The 18,837-nt window shown below is 43.5% G+C and overlaps 1 protein-coding gene across 2 annotated transcripts in view; it reads left to right on the top strand.

The window, feature by feature from the left end:
• The window catches only part of CDC40 (cell division cycle 40), a 65,217-nt gene extending 51,744 nt beyond the window's left edge, over window positions 1-13,473 (top strand). For both annotated transcript variants that reach the window (XM_040428869.1, XM_040428870.1), the window contains 5 exons: window positions 2,119-2,234; window positions 3,689-3,822; window positions 10,025-10,101; window positions 10,778-10,922; window positions 12,935-13,473. In XM_040428869.1, coding sequence (XP_040284803.1) covers window positions 2,119-2,234; window positions 3,689-3,822; window positions 10,025-10,101; window positions 10,778-10,922; window positions 12,935-13,112 — 650 coding nt within the window. In that variant the 3' untranslated portion in view covers window positions 13,113-13,473. The remainder of the gene's footprint in view (window positions 1-2,118; window positions 2,235-3,688; window positions 3,823-10,024; window positions 10,102-10,777; window positions 10,923-12,934) is intronic.
• The last annotated feature ends 5,364 nt before the right edge of the window (window positions 13,474-18,837 follow it).

The following is an 18,837-nucleotide window of genomic DNA, read 5'->3' on the forward strand; positions in this document are numbered from 1 at the left end:
GCCAATTGACGAGTACACTTTCATTAGGGGTTTAAAAAAAGTGCCCCCCATGGTTTAAATAATGCCCCCATGGTGACCCGCAGCAAAAAAAAAAAAAAACTCACCTCATCCACTTGCTCGCGGTGCGGCAGTCTATTCTCTTTTCATTGAGCAGGACCTGCCGAATTAACTGCGATGTGTGTGGTGACGTAACCACGTGGGAGCGCGCAGTGACGTCATCACGCACATCGCAGGTCCTGTTCAGTGAAGACAGAAGAGACTGCTGCAGAGCGAGCAAGTGGATAAGGTGTGGTTTTTTTTTTTTTTCCGGGTAAAATCAAGAAAACAGAAACAACGGTGGACCATTATGGGGGTATTGTTTAAAGCATGGAGGAAATTAAGATGGGGCATTAAAAAAAATTATTCATACCCTACGGGGGGCCATTATTTAAGATGGGGACCTACATTGGGGGCATTATTAAAGCTGAGGGTGCTAAAACACACACACACACACACACATATATATATATATATATATATATATATATATATATATATATATATATATATATATATATATATATATATATATATGCACACATACACACATACATATATATATATATATATATATATATATATATATATATATATATATACACACACACACACACTCACTATGGGGGACATTATTAAAGCTGGGGACAGTAAAAAAAAATCCTACACTATGGGGGCCATTATTAAAGGTGGGGTCCTACATGGGGTACATTAAAGCTGGGGTCTTACATTTGGATCATTGAAAGGTCTGTTATTGTATTTTTCTTTTAAAGCAAAAGATGTGAATGTATAAGTTTTTCTAAAATAAATAAGTATTTAAGTAAGTGGGTTTTGGGTTGCGATTTGGGCACTCGGTCTTTAAAAGGTTAGCTATCACTGCGGTAGGCTGTTCTTTCACTTTGTACTTTTTTGTAGCAAGAAAGTCCTTAACATGGCATGTAAGCTGGAGGGTCATTCAAGTCTTATATAATAGAAAATGATTCTAAAATCATATGTGCTGATGGATGGTTTTAGCCGCTTTCACCCGAGCGAATTAGAAATCTGTATATGGCCCGGATTTTATTATGGAATCCGTTGCTGCTGATAATTAATAGAGCTATTTACATGGGCGTATAATTTCTGTCAGTATCTGAAATCCGCAGCCTTTCAGAGTTTTGTGCATATTTGCTTCCAAATTCATCAATTATAGTCTATATGAGTACCATAAAAAATGCAGGAAGGAAGGAATACCTATGAATATCCAGATTAAATACTAATTCTATACTGATGACAATCTGAATGTTTTATATCATCTGGTATTCATACGTATTCCAGAGGCTGAATACGTACGGAAATCAATACACTCCTGTGAAAGAGGTCTTTGCACAAGAGCAGAAGATGTCAGACGTTTGACAAGCAGTAAGAATGTAGTTCAAAGATTCCTGTGTTGCACTGCTACATTGCAGTGAACAATGTTGATTGTGGTTGCATTGTGACCAGAGAATTTGACAGAAAACCAAACATGCTCAATTTCAGCGTTAGCACATCACTAGCTGTAATTTTAGCAGGGCTACACAACGTTGCTATGTGTGTAGTACTAGACAGTTGGCGGTTGTCACCATACTGACAAAATTGTATTTGCAATCTGTGTGCAGACTATTTTGTCATGAAACATGCATTACCTTTTACTTGTAAGGCTACTTTCACACCTGCATTCAGTGCGGATCCGTCTTGTATCGGCACAGACGGATCCGCACCGATAATGCAAACGCTTGTATCCGTTCATAACTGATCCGTTTCCATTATTCTTTAAAAAAAAAAGTCTGTCAAAACGGATCCGTCCTGACTTACATTGAAAGTTAATGGGGGACGGATCAGTTTGGCTCTGTATCGTCCGAATCCAGAGCGGAATGGAGGCAAACTGATGCATTCTGAACGGTTCCTTATCCATTCAGAATGTTCTGGGGCTGAACTGATTGGTTTTGGGCCGCTTGTGAGATCACTGAAACGGATCTCACAAGCGGACCCAGAAACGCCAGTGTGAAAGTAGCCTTAGTGCTAAAGATACCGCCTTAATTTATAAGATTCCTTTTTTTTTATTAGGTCAGTGCATATCCAGGTTCACAAATAGAAAGGTGCCGTATTGTGTTAAGTTCAATCCTGATGAAGATAAACAGAATCTGTTTGTGGCAGGGATGTCTGATAAAAAGATTGTACAGGTGAGTCACAGTGTAATTTACATAGCTCCTAATGTTGTAAGTGGGTCTTCTGTTCTCTTCTGACGTTTCTCTTTGTTTTTCAACTCACCATTGTTGCACCGTCAGCTTGTAGGACGAATGATCTTTCTGTAATGAACCCTTCCAGAGAGATGATTTGTCCTTCACTAGGTTTCATTGAATTTATATGGTCAGTTTGAACGAATTTAGAGGTCAATACAGACTAAAATTACTAGTTTACTATGTAAACCTAGGCAAACACTGTTGCAAAAAAGATCTGCAGCTAGGCTGAAAGGGGTTGTCCAGAATAATAAAAAATCTCGGACAAGCCTAAAAATTGCTTAAAGCGTATCTATAAGACAACTTACCATAAATAAATTAGTGCAGGTGAATATAAGAAACTTTGTAATATATCTTAATAAATGTGATGACACAACCCCTCCCCCCCTTTATAAAACATGGTATCGCCATTATTTAACGGACCCAAAGAAAAAGTCAACATTAATTACACCGCACATTGTAAAAAGGAAAAACAGTGGCAGAATTGCTGGCTGTTTTCCCTTCAAATAAAACCAAGAATACATAGTAATTATACAAAGTAATTAATTATATGGGGAAAAAAGTTATGGTTCTTGGTCGCAAAATAGACTGGTTCTTAAAAAGGGTTGTTGTAACAAGCCAGCTTCTATAACCCCCTAAAAGGGTTTTCCGAGATCTCAATACTGAAGACCTATCCTTTGGATAGGTCCTCAGTATCTGGTTGGTGGAGGTACGACACCCAAGACCTCTACCGATCAGCTGTTTGAGAAGGCTGCTGCGCTCCTGTGAGCACCGCAGCCTTCTCGCATCTTGCCAAGAACAACGCCGTACATAGTATAAAGTCTGTGCTTAGTATCACAACTCAGCCCCATTCACTTCTATGGGCCTGAGCTATGCGTAGGCCATGTGACCAATGAAACTTGTCTAGGGAAAGCTGAAAGAAAAGCGATGCTGCCTTTTCAAACAGCTGATCAGCAGGGGTCCCGGGTGTCGGACCCCCACCGACGAGGAGCCGATGACCTATCCGGAGGATTGCTAATCAGTATTAAAATTTCGGAAAACACCTTCACTATTAGAGAACACATGACGATCAGCTGATCACACTGGGTTGGGACTTAAGCTCGAGGATCCCAAGTTTTGACAGCTACTGTAAGAAGTCAAAACCAGGACACATTGTGACAAGAACAGGTGGGGCCTCCCAGTAGCAGTACCCCTTATGATGACTAAGTTTCCACTAACTTACTGCATTGCATTGATGTGCTAGTGTAGAGTTCTGGAACAATGTCCTACCTGTATGGAGCTGATAAGCTGTGTAAACATTAAGGACAACATATGTGTATATCGCGTGACTGTGTCTGAGTATATTAATTTTTCAACTTGGCCAGTTCTGTAATTTTTGTCATCATTCCAACTTTCAGTGGGATATTCGAAGTGGGGATATTGTCCAGGAGTATGACAGGCATCTGGGAGCTGTCAACACAATTACTTTTGTCGATGAGAACAGGCGTTTTGTAAGCACCTCAGATGATAAGAGCTTGAGAGTCTGGGAGTGGTAAGTCCCATTTTTAATCACTCTTCTGCCGTTATGGCTGTGTAAACATATAAACTAAATTGGAGCATTAGCAGGCATGAAGATTACTTGAGGACAAGCAAACAATATATTCATCACCCTCTTTCCCATCTAAACATATGCTTTATTCTTCCAGATGGTATTGTTTCTGGATTTCACAAACTTTTGTTAATTTTTGTTTTTGCCTCCCAGTGCTGCATATATTTGCATCTGTAATTAATGTTGAACAGCTTGACAACTGCAATGTATTTACTGCAGCAATTAGTTTGAGAGTTTGGCTTGCTGGAATTCAGTACCTTGGAGCGGCCAATAATTTGTGCATGGCTAGAAGTTTGGAAACTTGGGAAACTAAAGAAGCTTCATTTTATGGTCATTTTTGCTGTGTAACAATATCTTGTAAAACTGTAACTGTTCTGTTGTAAAAGGTGTTGTAACAAGAGTCACTGTACAGGTTTCATAGTTATCTATGAGACTGGTCATTCACATAGACAAACAGTTTTGTCCATTGGCAAACCAAAAGTTTTTAAGAAAGATTTTGAAAGAATTCACTTGGCAGTAGGTCAGGATACATTAAAATGGAGTTTCTCTTGAATGCATTGGGGGACAAAGCCCCATGGGTATATGCCCAGCTACCACTAGGAGGCACTAGACCTAAAAAAAAGGTTGGCTCTGCCCAGGTGGGCTATACCCTCTCCACAGCACTAGGCTATCCAGTTTTTTGTCTCGTGCCGTAGAAGGCAGACCTGACCTGCTTTTCTCGTGCAAGTCTTCCTACCTCCTATGTCAGCCAAGCGCTGGCTTTAACCCTCTGGGTGCTGTTTTCTTTTAAATGGCATCCATCTTGCCAGCAAGGGGGAGAGGGGGGTCCCTTGATGCTGCAGCACATCTTTTGGAACTCTGTCCCTGGGTTCCAGTAGACAGCTTTTGGACAAACTGTAGTGGGGGGGTCGCATGTATTTCGGTGCGCCCGGGGCGATAAAGGGCTGCCATGTGGTCAGCTTGTCCCTGTTTGTGCGCATTCGCTCCCAGGCCCTCTCATGACTACCTCGGTTTCTCCTGACCGGGCCTCTTCCCTGTCCCAGGTCATAAGGAATCCTGTCCGACTCTCCCAATGGCAGAGTCGCTGTGCTGACTGCCTGCCTGACCAGGGGCTGTAGCCATTACAAGATTGCGGCCACCTCTGCCCTCCCAGGGACTTTGCTGCGGATGGGAATCTCTTTGCTAGGTCCCGCAGACTACCTCTGGTTATCACAACAATGTCCCGCTCCTCCTCGGGTCATTCCCAGGACAAGCCTGAGGCTGATGACAACCCTTCCCTGCCATTCCATCCGCTGCCTCGGGGGACACCTCTGCTCCGATTTTCTCTCGGTAACAGAGCATCAGGCGGTCTTCCACCAGACGGATCCCCTCTGAGTGGTTAAAGACAAATGTCCGCTGAGGAACCTCTCATCTCCAGAGTTGGTATCCCCTCTAGTGGACTTTCGGATGGCGCTCCCCTGGCTGCACAAGGTAAGCAACCCGCCACGTGGTTAGCATGCCGTCACACCTACGTGGTGTCTCAGGTATGTACGCTCCCCCCTTGACAGGGGGGGTACTTGTACCACTGCCAATTGATGTACCTGGCACTGCAGCTATTTCTCCGTACCAGGGGCTATATTCTACATACCCTCCTAGTCAGAGAGTGTTCCCGTCAGGCGCTGCAAAACAGCCATTCTGGTGCTAGAGTGCAACACGCAACAATATATTCTCTCCCCCCCCCCCCTTCCTGGGCGGAGTAGAGTTACAGAGGGAGCCCTGGATCACTGGAGTGAGTGCCTGTAGCCTTTACAGTACACTATGCAGCCGTATCCTGGCAGCTACGTTACTTCCTTCATAGAGTACCTGTACCATCTTCTGATACTGTAGTCAGTACCCTTGTCTGGATCTATGGTGCTCCATCTCCAGGGGCTGTAGCCATTACACTTATTCTAATGTGCACCAAGCAGCCATATTGCTCCCTTCATAGATAGAGTATCTGTACCATCTTCAGACGCTGTAGTCAGTACACCTGTCTGGTTCTATGGTGCTCAATCTCCAGAGGCTGTACCATTATCTTATGCTGGGTAGTGTGCACCAAGCTGCCACATTGCTCCCCTTAGAGGTAGAGTACCTGTACCATTTCTCTTCCCTTCCTGGGCGGAGTATTACCAGGGCCTGCGCAGATTGCTGTAGCAGGTACTCCTCTCTGGTTCTGTTGAGCACCATGCATCCTGGAGATTCCTTAGTACTAGGAATGATTTTTACTTCAACTGGGCCAAGTATAGTGGCCATCTTCTTGCAATTCTCTGGTTTTAATGCGTGCCGCGCAGGCATCACTCCCTTCTGACGTCTAGTTCCTGTGCCTTTTCCAGATGCTGTACCCTTTACACCTGTCTGCACTTCACAGCTGTATTTCTCTTTTATTAGGTAGAGTACCTGTACAGCCTCCATATACTGTAGCATCCAATGCTGTAGCTATGTTCCACTCATTATAATGAGCTCCATGCAGCCACATTACTCCTATTATAGGCAGAGTATTTGCAGTATCGCCAGGAGCTATGCCCTATTGGTACAATCTGTGGCCCATGCGGCGCATACATTACTGGGCGTATTTCTACCTTCCCTGGCTCTGATCTGTGATCGGCAATCATGTGGCCCCCCATTCACGTGAAGTGGTGTTTCCATCTCCTGATGCTGTATTCATCACTCTGTTCTGCTTCTAGCATACATGGCATACCTGGTATCCATATGTCCCCCCCCTTCCTGGGTGGAGTAGAGTTGCTTGTGGTTTCAGTATATGGCTGGCCTGTTCAGATTCGACACCAGGTGCAGTTCCTCCTGAACCAGGCCCTCTAGTCTTCTCTTTGCCTCTGTACTAGGAATGATTTTTACTTCATTGCCTGACGCACTATTTAACAAGACTTCCCAGTCCTGTTGTGCACCAGATGTTTGCTCTCCCTCCGTGGGCAGGTTGTTGGCAGGCATGCTAGGATTGTTCTTGGTCAGCCCTGTGGAGTACTACTGCATGCTGCACCGCCGCTTTACCCCATTTCATGATGGAGTACTCGCTTTGTTGTTACTGCTCCTCTGCTACTTTTCACAGAGTTACATGGCACAGTCCTGGCAGAGTACAGGGATCTCCACTGGATGTTTTTTTCCTGCAAGGGTACGCAGTGTTGTGAGCACTAGCCGCAGTTTTGTGTCCTCCACCATACAGAATCCTTCTGGGTGGTCAATGACACGCGTCTTCGCTGGTCGTCCTCTCTGTTTGGCTGTGACAGAACCAGTGAGTGCCACACTCCTGCCGGCGGGTGGACTTCTCCGCGGCTTGCTCTGGTATCGGACGTGGTCCTGTACCTTTTCCATGGTCCGGGTGTTCTTGGTACTCGCTTATGTTTTCTGATTAGTTGTGCTACATGACAGAAGGGTCGTTCCCTGGGCCTGGCCATTGTCTGCACCTGTCAGTTCTCTCCCCCTTCCCTGGGGGTTTCATTGTGCTCTGCTGGTGAATGGTCTCTACATGTCTGTGTAGTTTCTCCGGCTTTCCTGGCTGACTTCTGCATCCTTCTAGAATATGGATGTTTGGCGTTTCTTTTACTGCTGTACTTGCCCCTTCTGGGACAGTGTTATACAGTTGGCTGGTCACTACACTTGGGATGGTTGGTCACCCGTGGCCGATTTGATTTCCTTGTTTTTCTGGCTATTGTTGTCCTTAGGTGGTCCGGTTCTTTTGGACACTTCTTGAGTCTTTGTCCGGGTAATCCTGCTTGGGGTCCCTGACCCCACTCTTCTTAGACCATCTAGCTGGCAGCTCCCTTCTGGGGAAGCTACCCATGGCTTTTGACCACACAGGCTCTGTATGACAGCTGCTTATTTTGGCCCGGTTTGCGTTTTTTATTCCCCTCCTGGGCCTTCAAGGGTTGTTGCCTTCTTGAGATTCTAACCTCTCTTCCTGTCCCCCCAAGTCAAGTACCTTGTACCTAGTTGTTTAGTGCTATGGTTTACACTTTACATCGTATGGTCTCTTTTGGGACGGAGCTTTCCCTCATTTGGAGAACTGTTCCTCCTTAGGCTGTTTGGAGTCCTCTCCTTCTACTCCAATATCTCTCACTCCAGTGGGTCTCCGCTTGTATTTCCAGGGCTTGCGACTGGTTCCTTTTTCCCTGTGGCTTTATGTAGCTAGGGGTTTCCCTGGTCTTACATTTCACAGCGATATTATGTCTTCTAGAGGCTTGTTCCTCGCTTCCTCTGTATGGGAAGCTGGTCTTTTCTCCTGACCATTACCTAAGACCCCCCTCCTCCGGGGGTTGGCTGTTTTCTCTGGCAGGAAGAGTTTTCCACCTTCTCTTGGGTGTTTCGCTTTCCCTCCTTCCTTGCTCTGAAAGGAGGCTCACTCCCTTCCCTTGTGAGTCTTGCTAGCCTGGCCCTTACATGTAGTTGGCCACGGACAGTCCGTTTTTTTTGAGGCTCTGAGACAACAAAATTTTTTATTCTTTGGTTGAGGAATGCTTCTGTCCTTTTTTCCAGGCATTTTATCTCCTGCCAGGCACCCTCATGTCTCTGTCTTGATGGTTAGAGAAATATGTACTCTGCACACCTAGGATCTGTTGTGGGTGCCTGTGAGAGTGGTTTAGACCAATGTTTCCCAACCAGCGTGCCTCCAGCTGTTGCAAAACTACAACTCCCAGCATGCCCGCACAGCCTTTGGCTGTGCGGGCATGCTGGGAGGTGTAGTTTTGCAACAGCTGGAGGCACACTAGTTGGGAAACACTGGTTTAGACAATATAAAGTTAATCCACGGCACTCCAAGAGATTTGTGCAAAATATATTTTTTCACAAATCTCTTGGAGTGCCGTGGATTAACTTTTTTATGTATATCTTTTGTCTTGATGGGTCTGTCCTTTTAGGGCTTCTCCTCCTAGAGATTCCTTATATATGCAGAGTGCTAGGTTGTTTCAAACTTACGTCCTTTCATATGCAGAGCGCTAGGTCGTTACCAAGAGACGTTGCTATGCTACTCTCCTGTTTCCTCAGGGGGAGCCCTGGTTCTTCTAGATCCTTTCTTTGGCTTTCTAGTGCACTCTTGTCAACCTCTCGCGCGGGACATCTTATCCTCTAGCGTTCGGTTGTTTCCCACCTTGGGTGGAGCTGGGTGTTCCCTTGGTCCTTCTTGCAGGCCTTGTTTCCTAGGCACCTGTCCTTAGGATCTTCACGGTCTCCCTTTTCTTGGAACTATTTCATGCTAGGGTCTCTCCTGGTCCTGTTGGGTCACATGGTTCTTCTGCACCTGTGCATCCTTCTTTTTGCATGAGGTTTCACTCCCTCCCTCGAGGACTGCTTTAGGACGTCCCATGGTGCTGTGTCCCCCAATGCATTCAAGAGAAAACTGAATTTTTGTACTCACCGTAAAATCCTTTTCTCATAGGATGCATTGGGGGACACAGATCCCACCCTCTGTTTTTACTTTCTCTGTCACCGGGCTGCTGTTTCCCGGTCCAGGATATGTTTGTTCTTCGCTTTTGTTTCTCTCTCCTACTGCTTTTGGCACAAACTGGATAGCCTAGTGCTGTGGAGAGGGTATAGCCCACCTGGGTGTAGCCAACCTTTTTTTATGTCCAGTGCCTCCTAGTGGTAGCTGGGCATATACCCATGGTGCTGTGTCCCCCAATGCATCCTACGAGAAAAGGATTTTACGGTGAGTACAATAATCCAGTTTTCTCAGAATCAACATGTATCCCTTATCTCCAGGATAGGAGATAAATGATTATATGCTGTCTAACTGCTGGGACCCCTACCAGTCATGAGAACAGGAGCCCTCTGTCCCCCTTTTGATTGGAGCAGCAGTCAAGCATGTGCATGGCTCCTCCATACATAGTCTAAGGGACTGACCAAGATGGCTATCTCAGTCAGTCCCATAGACTTTAAATGGCGCAGCAGTCATGCAGGCACACTACCACTCTATTCACATAGGAATGCGGCTCTCTTTCCCATGATTAATGGCAATCCCAGTGGTGGGAACTCTAGTGATCACACTAATAACCTACCCTGTGGATAAGTGGTGATTCTGGGAAAACCCCCTTTAATGTACATTTTGAACAAGAGAACAATGACATTAGTTGCTTTTGTTTTATAACCAAATTGTTATGTTTTTTTCCCCCACCTCCAGGGACATTCCTGTAGATTTTAAGTACATAGCAGAACCAAGTATGCACTCTATGCCTGCTGTTACCTTGTCACCTAATGGTAAGTAAAATGGTTAATGAAGCAAAAGCGTATGCCTCTTACATTATTACAGGAGTGTACTGAACAGTATCATATGCGTTTTACTGGAATCATACTGGCGGATCAATTTCTGACCTGGAACAGTATTAGTGCTATATCAAAAAGTGGGACTGTCGGAAAATGTGGTGAAATCTTTCATCCGCCTTTATATATGGTACTTTATAAAATGATCATTCTGTGACCAGTCTTTAAATAATGAAAATATAAGAGTTATAAAGGGTGGAGTTTGCCAAGTTATTTTGTGAAGCCCTAAAAGATATTCTTCTAAAGAGCAGTAGAAATAATTTACACTATTTAGTACAAGCAGTACTTTTTTTTTTTATATTCAATTTCTACCTAGTTCCCTGTAGTTTACCACTCTCAAGTAGCGTAATATTGCGAAGACCTGCCCGCCAACTTCTTTTACAGAACCCCAGCTTATGCCTTTAGAATACTACTTATAACCTACACATTTACCTAGTCATTGAAAATAAGTGTCAGAATGCATGTGAAGGTGAGATTGAAATGATGACAGTCTACTAGTCTATGAAACAGTAACATGATCAATTTTTTAACTTGCATATGTTGAACTATCAAAGATATTGCCATGACTTATTGCTTTTGTATCTGAATTAATTTTTAACATGTTGTTTTGCAGGTAAATGGTTGGCTTGTCAGTCTATGGATAACCAGATCCTTATTTTCGGAGCACAAAACAGGTTCCGCTTAAATAAAAAGAAAATTTTCAAAGGTCATATGGTGGCAGGTTATGCTTGTCAAGTTGACTTTTCACCAGATATGAGGTATGAATAAAGGAGGTGAAGAGTGGGAAAGGGAATAATCTTGGATATAGATAGTAATTCGGGATTTATTATGTATCATTGTAAATGATTCAACATTTACAATGGCCTCTGGATACAATAGGGGACACTTACGAAGGCTTATTTCATATTTGCGCCATAATTTGTGACTTCTTAAGCTTCCTGACACTTTTCTGAAGTGTCAAGAATAGATGCAGGGCTTTACCAACTTTAACTAACTTGCACCAGAATCTGGCATAATTTATAGCTAAAGTCCATGCCAACCCTTAGCTGGCATAGATTTCACTTTCTAGCGCATGGAGTGCCAGAGAAGCGACTATTTAGGCTACTTTCACACTGGCGTTTTGGTTTCAGTTTGTGAGATCCGTTCAGGGCTCTCACAAGCAGTCTAAAACGGATTAGTTTTGCCCTAATGCATTCTGAATGGAAAAGGATCCGCTCAGATTGCATAATTTTGCCTCCGTTCTGCCTCTATTCCGCTCTGGAGGCGGATACCAAAACGCTGCTTGCAGATTTTAATAGTACAGGCGTTTTCGGTCACAGTGATACCCTTGATGTTTATATTTTTTTTTGTTTGTTTATTTATTTTTATACAGCGAGGGGGCTTTTTTTACTTTTTCTTCAAATGTTTTGTAATGATTTTAAAGCTCATATATGAACCTATAAATTCAGTTTTTTAATTTTGTACAATCATGGATTTTTTTAAATGAGTTTGACTGTCAATTGCTAATTTCTTATGTTGGCCTGCCACCTGTTGGCCAAAATAAGAATTGCAGCACGAATACTATAAGCCTCATCAGCGAGGCTCATAGTATTCAGAGCAACTACCGACAGCCCCAGTGGCCGCAGGGGGTGTCAGTAGGTATCCCGAGCTTCCAGGTTTTTGTGCATTTAGATGCCGTGATCTCACTTGATCAAAGCATCTAAAGCTTTTAATTACCATGATAGTCAGTCATTATTGCCGGTCACGGTAATTAGCCGCAGGTTTGAAACAGCAGAGACCTACCGACCATGACGCCTGCAGCACATATGAGCGGGCGCCATGTTCGCACATTGCTCCAGCATCGTACATGTACGGCGCTGGTAGTAAAGGGGTTGTCTCATCGTAGTCAATGGGGGCATATCTTTAGGATATTCCCCCATTGTCTTATTGGTGCGGGTCCCACCTCTTGGAACCTGCACCTATATCGGGAATAGGACCCAAAAGTGGTGGAGGGCACACTGCTCATGCGCAACTGCCCTCATTCATTTCTATGGAGCCGCAGAAAATAGCCGAGCTGTGGCTCGGCTATTTGTGTCAAGCCCATAGAAGTGAATGGGAACGGTGGCTGGTCATGCGCGGTGCGCTCCCATTCACTTTATGGGGAGAACGCTTTGGTGGTGGCCAGAATGGAGTCCTCCAGCCACCACTTTGCGGGGCTCCGTTCCCGATATAGGTGTGGGTCCCAGTGGTGGGAGATGCATCTATGAGACAATGGGGGCATATCCTAGCGATATGCCCCCATTGTCTGTGATGAGTCAATTCCTTTAAAAAGTCACAAAAAAGAAACCCTTTGGCCTTGAGAAGATTATGTATTTTGCATTTTACACCACTCACTGATGGCAGATATCACCTATGTATAGATAAGACAGGATCCACCATACACAATAGGTGATTGTCAGAGCTTATCTATTCTTTCCATGTACAACGACCTCAGCGCAGGACACAGAGCATGCCTAGAAAACTCTCCTATAGAAGTCAATGAGGTCCCCTCCTGACCATTGTGTCTATGGCCCATGGGGCTGCTGTAAAGAACAGCTCAGGCAAGATGGTTGCCCCAATAATCATGGTCAAAACTTAGAATAAGAAAATCTGCAATCAGAAAATAAAAACGGATTAGAAAAAAAGGATGTGTCACCATCTCGTTTTAACAGGCAGAAGCATTTTTGGTGACACATTCCCTTTAAGACTTAATAAAACTACCAGTGACAACAATGTGTTTTTCTTTGTCCAGCTATGTGGTGTCTGGCGATGCTGATGGAAAGCTAAACATCTGGGACTGGAAGACTACCAAACTATACAGCAGATTAAAGGCCCACGATAAAGTATGTATAGGTGCAGTATGGCATCCGCATGAAACCTCTAAAGTTATCACCTGTGGATGGGACGGCCTCATCAAACTATGGGACTGAATCTCGAGTGCCTGTGCTGGATGAATATACAAAGGTTATCTTTGAAGTACTTTGAACTTTGCATGGGCGTTCTGGAGAACTTTGCTCTTGTGTCATCAAGATATTTGCTAATACTTTATTGTGAATATAAAGTCTTTACACAGCAGTTATACACTTTCCAATGAGTGGTTCAGTGGCCGCATGCAAGTTGTGTACACTTGTACTGTGTCCAGGTGACAAAGTACCTTCACCAGCAGGTCTTGTGTTTTTTACATCTCTATCCCTGTATGTGTGTGTATATGTATGCTCAGACAGATTACTAAATTGTGTATAGAAGCTTTATTTTTAAGTGAAAAATAAAATTGTACATTGGTCTTTTTTATATTGTGGCTTTATTGCAGTAGACTTATTTAATTTATACAATTACTATTTTTTGCAGAATAAAACACTGACCAGGGTAATGGAAATATATCTGTAGGTGTTCTGCCAATAATTTATTAATATGGTAGTAACCTTACGTAAATATAACAGTATTTAATATTTAAAGGGGTTGTCCACATTTATCAATTTTTTATTTATTTTTTATTAAAAGTGACTGACTTGCTTATATAGGGTTGTAATGGAATCTGCCACATGTCCTGATATTGGAGACGTTTTGGCCACTTCAATAGAGTATCCTCATTGATTTTATGGTTCTCTCATCCGGAACATGGCTGTTGATGGAAGGGCATGTGACCAGACCCACAATGAACATGCGCTATTCGGATTGTGTAGGTTTCCTAGTCACTGACGGCAAACTAATTTTGAATGGTGAAGAACTGAAACAAAGTATATTAGAAAGCTTCAACATCTGATTATTATGGTTGACTTCAGGTTAAAGGGGTTAGCCACCAGGGATGCCTAGGATTGGAGCTAGCTCCAATCTATGCTATCCGCGGCAGATCACAGTGGCTCAGCTCCTGAGTCCTTACTACATTAAGTAACTGTACTACTGTGTCATACATAATTTTTTAATGAACACTGATAGAACTTTGTAGTTTTTGAGAAAACTGTGGCAAAACCCATGGCATTTTGTTGCAATAATCAGTAAACCTGCAACATTTTTCAAAAATGTAGCTGCAATTTGTGTAAAATCACTGCAAAATACTGTGGTTTGCCCAAGTTTTTTTGAAAACTTGCTGGTGTGCCTGTCTGTGGATCCTGCAGCAGAAGAGCTGTGCAGCCCGTTCAGCAAGATGCCAGGGAAACAGCTCTGCCTGCGCCACCTGCTGGTCACTGAAAATGGTTGCATATGACTAACAGAAGCCATGATAGCCAGTCACAATAATCAGTCAGTAAATGGTTTGGGTAGGTGCTCCTTATGTGGAACTAGCTTCTTTATTGATCCAGAGGTTTCTTCGGTCTTTTGATTTAGCATTCCATGGATTCATCTTCTGTTTTTGGATCCCATGTATCTTGCTCAACAGAATTGTATATTATGATTGACCTCCATACAGCGGAACACATGTTGTAGGTCTGTGTACCGACTTACAGCCTCTGTTGTGTTAATGAGGCATGACTTCTTGTGATGTCTGGATACCTGGCTTCTGTCCAGCCCTGCAGTAGATAACTACAGTATATACTCACATTAGAATGTGTGAAATTGTAATGCTTTTTTTTTTTTTTTGCAAATTACCAATACTTCACTGACCAAATCTAGTACACCAAACACTGCTGATCAATAACCACAGAAACATCTTAAATACTTAACTTTATCCAAATATTCGCTATCCAGAAAAAGACTGGATTTAGAAACTGAGGTGGAAAAACTTGAGAAAAGACATATAGACGACCCTATAGCCAAAAATTATAAAGAGTGGATAAAGTAGCCAAATTTGAGATGGAGCTGCTCCTAATGGCTGAACAACAGAAAGAGAACTATGTAAGGGATAATTTTATACATGCACATATACCGGGCAAGAAGTTGGCAGCATTGGTAGCAAACCCTATTAAAAATAAATATATCCATATTCTGATAGATAAATCTGGCCATAAAATTACGGCATGATCAGCTAAAATAACCCTTCTCAAAGAATACTTTGAGGATATGTACAATAGTAAGATAAATAAGAGTGGGGGGGGGGGGGGAATACAACAGTTTTTGGGTAAAATTTATATTTCTATGTTAACAGCTGATCAAAGAGAAAGCTTAGAAGCCTCTATAAATTCGGTAGCGGTAGAGCCAATATTGTCAAGGATAAACAAGAACAAGACCCCAGGAATAGATGGGATCCCATTTGAAGTTTATGTACAATATAAAGATACTGATCCCGAAACTTCTTACAATGTGGACCACCTCGCCGGAGATGGGGAAACTCCCAGACTCTGTAAGAGAGGCCTTGATAACACTTATTTTAAAACCTGGGAAAGATTCAACATTACCGGACTCATACCGCCCTATTTCATTAATAAATACCGATAATAAAATACTAGCAAGGATTCTAGCAAACCGACTCAGAAGAGTGGCTCTGGGGATCATTCATGAGGATCAATCGGGCTTTATGCCAGGTAAAACTACAACTGACAACATAATGAGATACTTTATAAGTACCCAGTTGGAGTCCACAAATGTTGGAGAACGCATGATTGTAACTATAGATGCATCCAAGGCCTTTGATGCGATAGAGTGGCCCGTTCTATTTGCTATATTGCTGAGTATGGGATTTGGAGATAATTTTATAGATTGGGTCAGGCTGTTGTATACTAAGGCCTCTGCAAGAGTAATATTGAATGGCGAATATTCGGATAAAATAAGTATCGGCAGAGGGGTCAGGCAGTGTTGTCCCCTGTCCCCCCTGCTTTTCGCTATAGCTATGGAACCCTTAGCAGATCTGATTAGACAAGATAATGAAATTGTTGGTTTCAGGTTTGGGGCCCATGAAGAAAAAAATTCTTTATACGCAAACGATATCATGTTGTTTGTGGGATCACATTGCTCACTTGGGAGGATTTTTCAAGTACACTGCTCAAAAAAATAAAGGGAACACAAAAATAACACATCCTAGATCTGATATTCTTCTGAAATACTTTGTTCTTTACATAGTTGAATGTGCTGACAACAAAATCACACAAAAATAAAAAATGGAAATCAAATTTTTCAACCCATGGATGTCTGGATTTGGAGTCACACTCAAAATTAAAGTGGAAAAACACACTACAGGCTGATCTAACTTTGATGTAATGTCCTTAAAACAAGTCAAAATGAGGCTCAGTAGTGTGTGTGGCCTTCACGTGCCTGTATGACCTCCCTACAACGCCTGTGCATGCTCCTGATTGTGTGGCGGACGGTCTCCTGAGGGATCTCCTCCCAGACCTGGACTAAAGCATCTGCCAACTCCTAGACAGTCTGTGGTGCAATAGAGCGAGACATGATGTCCCAGATGCGCTCAATTGGATTCAGGTCTGGGGAACGGGTGGGCCAGTCCATAGCATCAATGCCTTCGTCTTGCAGGAACTGCTGACACACTCCAGCCACATGAGGTCTAGCATTGTCTTGCATTAGGAGGAACCCAGGGCCAAGCGCACCAGCATATGGTCTCACAAGGGGTCTGAGGATCTCATCTCGGTACCTCTCTGGCGAGCACATGGAGGGCTGTGCGGCCCACTAAAGAAATGCCACCACACACCATAACTGACCCAATGCCAAACCGGTCATGCTGGAGGATGCTGCAGGCAGCAGAACGTTCTCCACGGCGTCTCAAGACTCTGTCACATGCTCAGTGTGAACCTGCTTTCATCTGTGAAGAGCACAGGGCGCCAGTGGCGAATTTGCCGATCTTGGTGTTCTCTGGCAAATGCCAAACGTCCTGCACGGTGTTGGGCTGTAAGCACAACCCCCACCTGTGGACGTCGGGCCCTCATGGAGTCTGTTTCTGACCGTTTGAGCAGACACATGCACATTTGTGGCCTGCTGGGGGTCATTTTGCAGGGCTCTGGCAGTGCTCCTCCTGTTCCTCCTTGCACAAAGGCGGAGGTAGCGGTCCTGCTGCTGGGTTGTTGCCCTCCTACGGCCTCCTCCACGTCTCCTGATGTACTGGCCTGTCTCCTGGTAGCGCCTCCATGCTCTGGACACTACGCTGACAGACACAGCAAACCTTCTTGCCACAGCTCGCATTGATGTGCCATCCTGGATAAGCTGCACTACCTGAGCCACTTGTGTGGGTTGTAGACTCCGTCTCATGCTACCACTAGAGTGAAAGCACCGCCAGCGTTCAAAAGTGACCAAAACATCAGCCAGGAAGCATAGGAACTGAGAATTAGTCTGTGGTCACCACCTGCAGAACCACTCCTTTATTGGGGGTGTCTTGCTAATTTCCTATAATTTCCACCTGTTGTCTATCCCATTTGCACAACAGCATGTGAAATTGATTGTCACTCAGTGTTGCTTCCTAAGTGGACAGTTTGATTTCACAGAAGTGTGATTGACTTGGAGTTACATTGTGTTGTTTAAGTGTTCCCTTTATTTTTTTGAGCAGTGTATTTAAAGATTATAGCAATTATGCAGGACTGAATATAAATTGGTCGAAATCAGCTTGTATTCTGATTGATCCCTTGAATGGTTTTCTACCGGGTCCACTCGAAATAAAAAAAAAAAAGGCAGGAATCGGTTAAGTACCTAGGCATCCAGATAACATCTAATCCTGGGGACTATGTACAGTTGAATGTACTCCCAAAAATATACGAGATGCGTAAAAGGATAGAGGTTTGGAAAAAAATACACATTCCGATGGCGGGACGTATCTCACTTGTGAAAATGTGTGTGTGTGTTACCCTCCTTGAACTATATATTTTGGAATACCCCGATAATAATCCTGAAGAGAATTTTTAAAATAATAGTCACCTTAATAACTGATCTGATATGGAGAGGGAAAAAAACAAGAATAAGAACACAGATATTGAATAACAATAAGAGAGGGTGGATTATCGGTTCCCGATTTGGACCTCTATTTTTTTGGTTGGTCAGATTAAAAATATGATAATGTGGAGTAAGTCACAGTTATAAGAGCATGATAGCGGGGGTTAATAAAAACTTGGAAAATTGTAGTATTTTTCAACTACTAGAGGCAGGTTTCTTTTCACAGCAACAAGTCAATAAACTACTACCCCTGTTTGAGCTGTGGAGTAGATCTTGGAATAGGGCAAAGGAATTGTGGTCCCAGAAGGGCCCACATTCAGATACGCTGCTATGGTATAATATTTATCTAAGGGAATTTAAGTCAATAGAACAAAAAGTCTGGTGGAAAAATTGAATCTTTAAACTGGGCCAGATATGGAAAGATGGTGCCATAGGTTCGCCACCACTGGTCTAGAGCTAAGGCTTAAGACCCAGTACGCTTAGGGTGCAGATATCTACTCTGAGCACCTTCTTTGATACAAGCCTAGCTGAACATAGGTGGGTAAGAAGATTCATCAAGGCAGCAGTTAGATTAAGGCCTACTCTAAGGTCCAGAGTTCCCACGTGGGATCTGAACACAGTACTTGAGGGATTAACAATGCCCCCCTTTTTTCCTTTATCCAACATATCGTTAAAACATCTATCCCTAAAGACAGCCTTCTTAATAGCTATTACTTCGGCTAGGCGTATTGGGGAGTTACAGGCCCTCTCTTGCAGAGAGCCATATCTTCAGGTTCTGGAGAACCACTTTCGTCTCAGATTAGATCCAGGTTTCTTGCTAAAGGTGGTCTCTTCCTTCCACCGAGATCAGGA

Source organism: Bufo bufo, chromosome 4 (genome assembly GCF_905171765.1).
Source record: "Bufo bufo chromosome 4, aBufBuf1.1, whole genome shotgun sequence".
Taxonomy (NCBI): domain Eukaryota; kingdom Metazoa; phylum Chordata; class Amphibia; order Anura; family Bufonidae; genus Bufo; species Bufo bufo.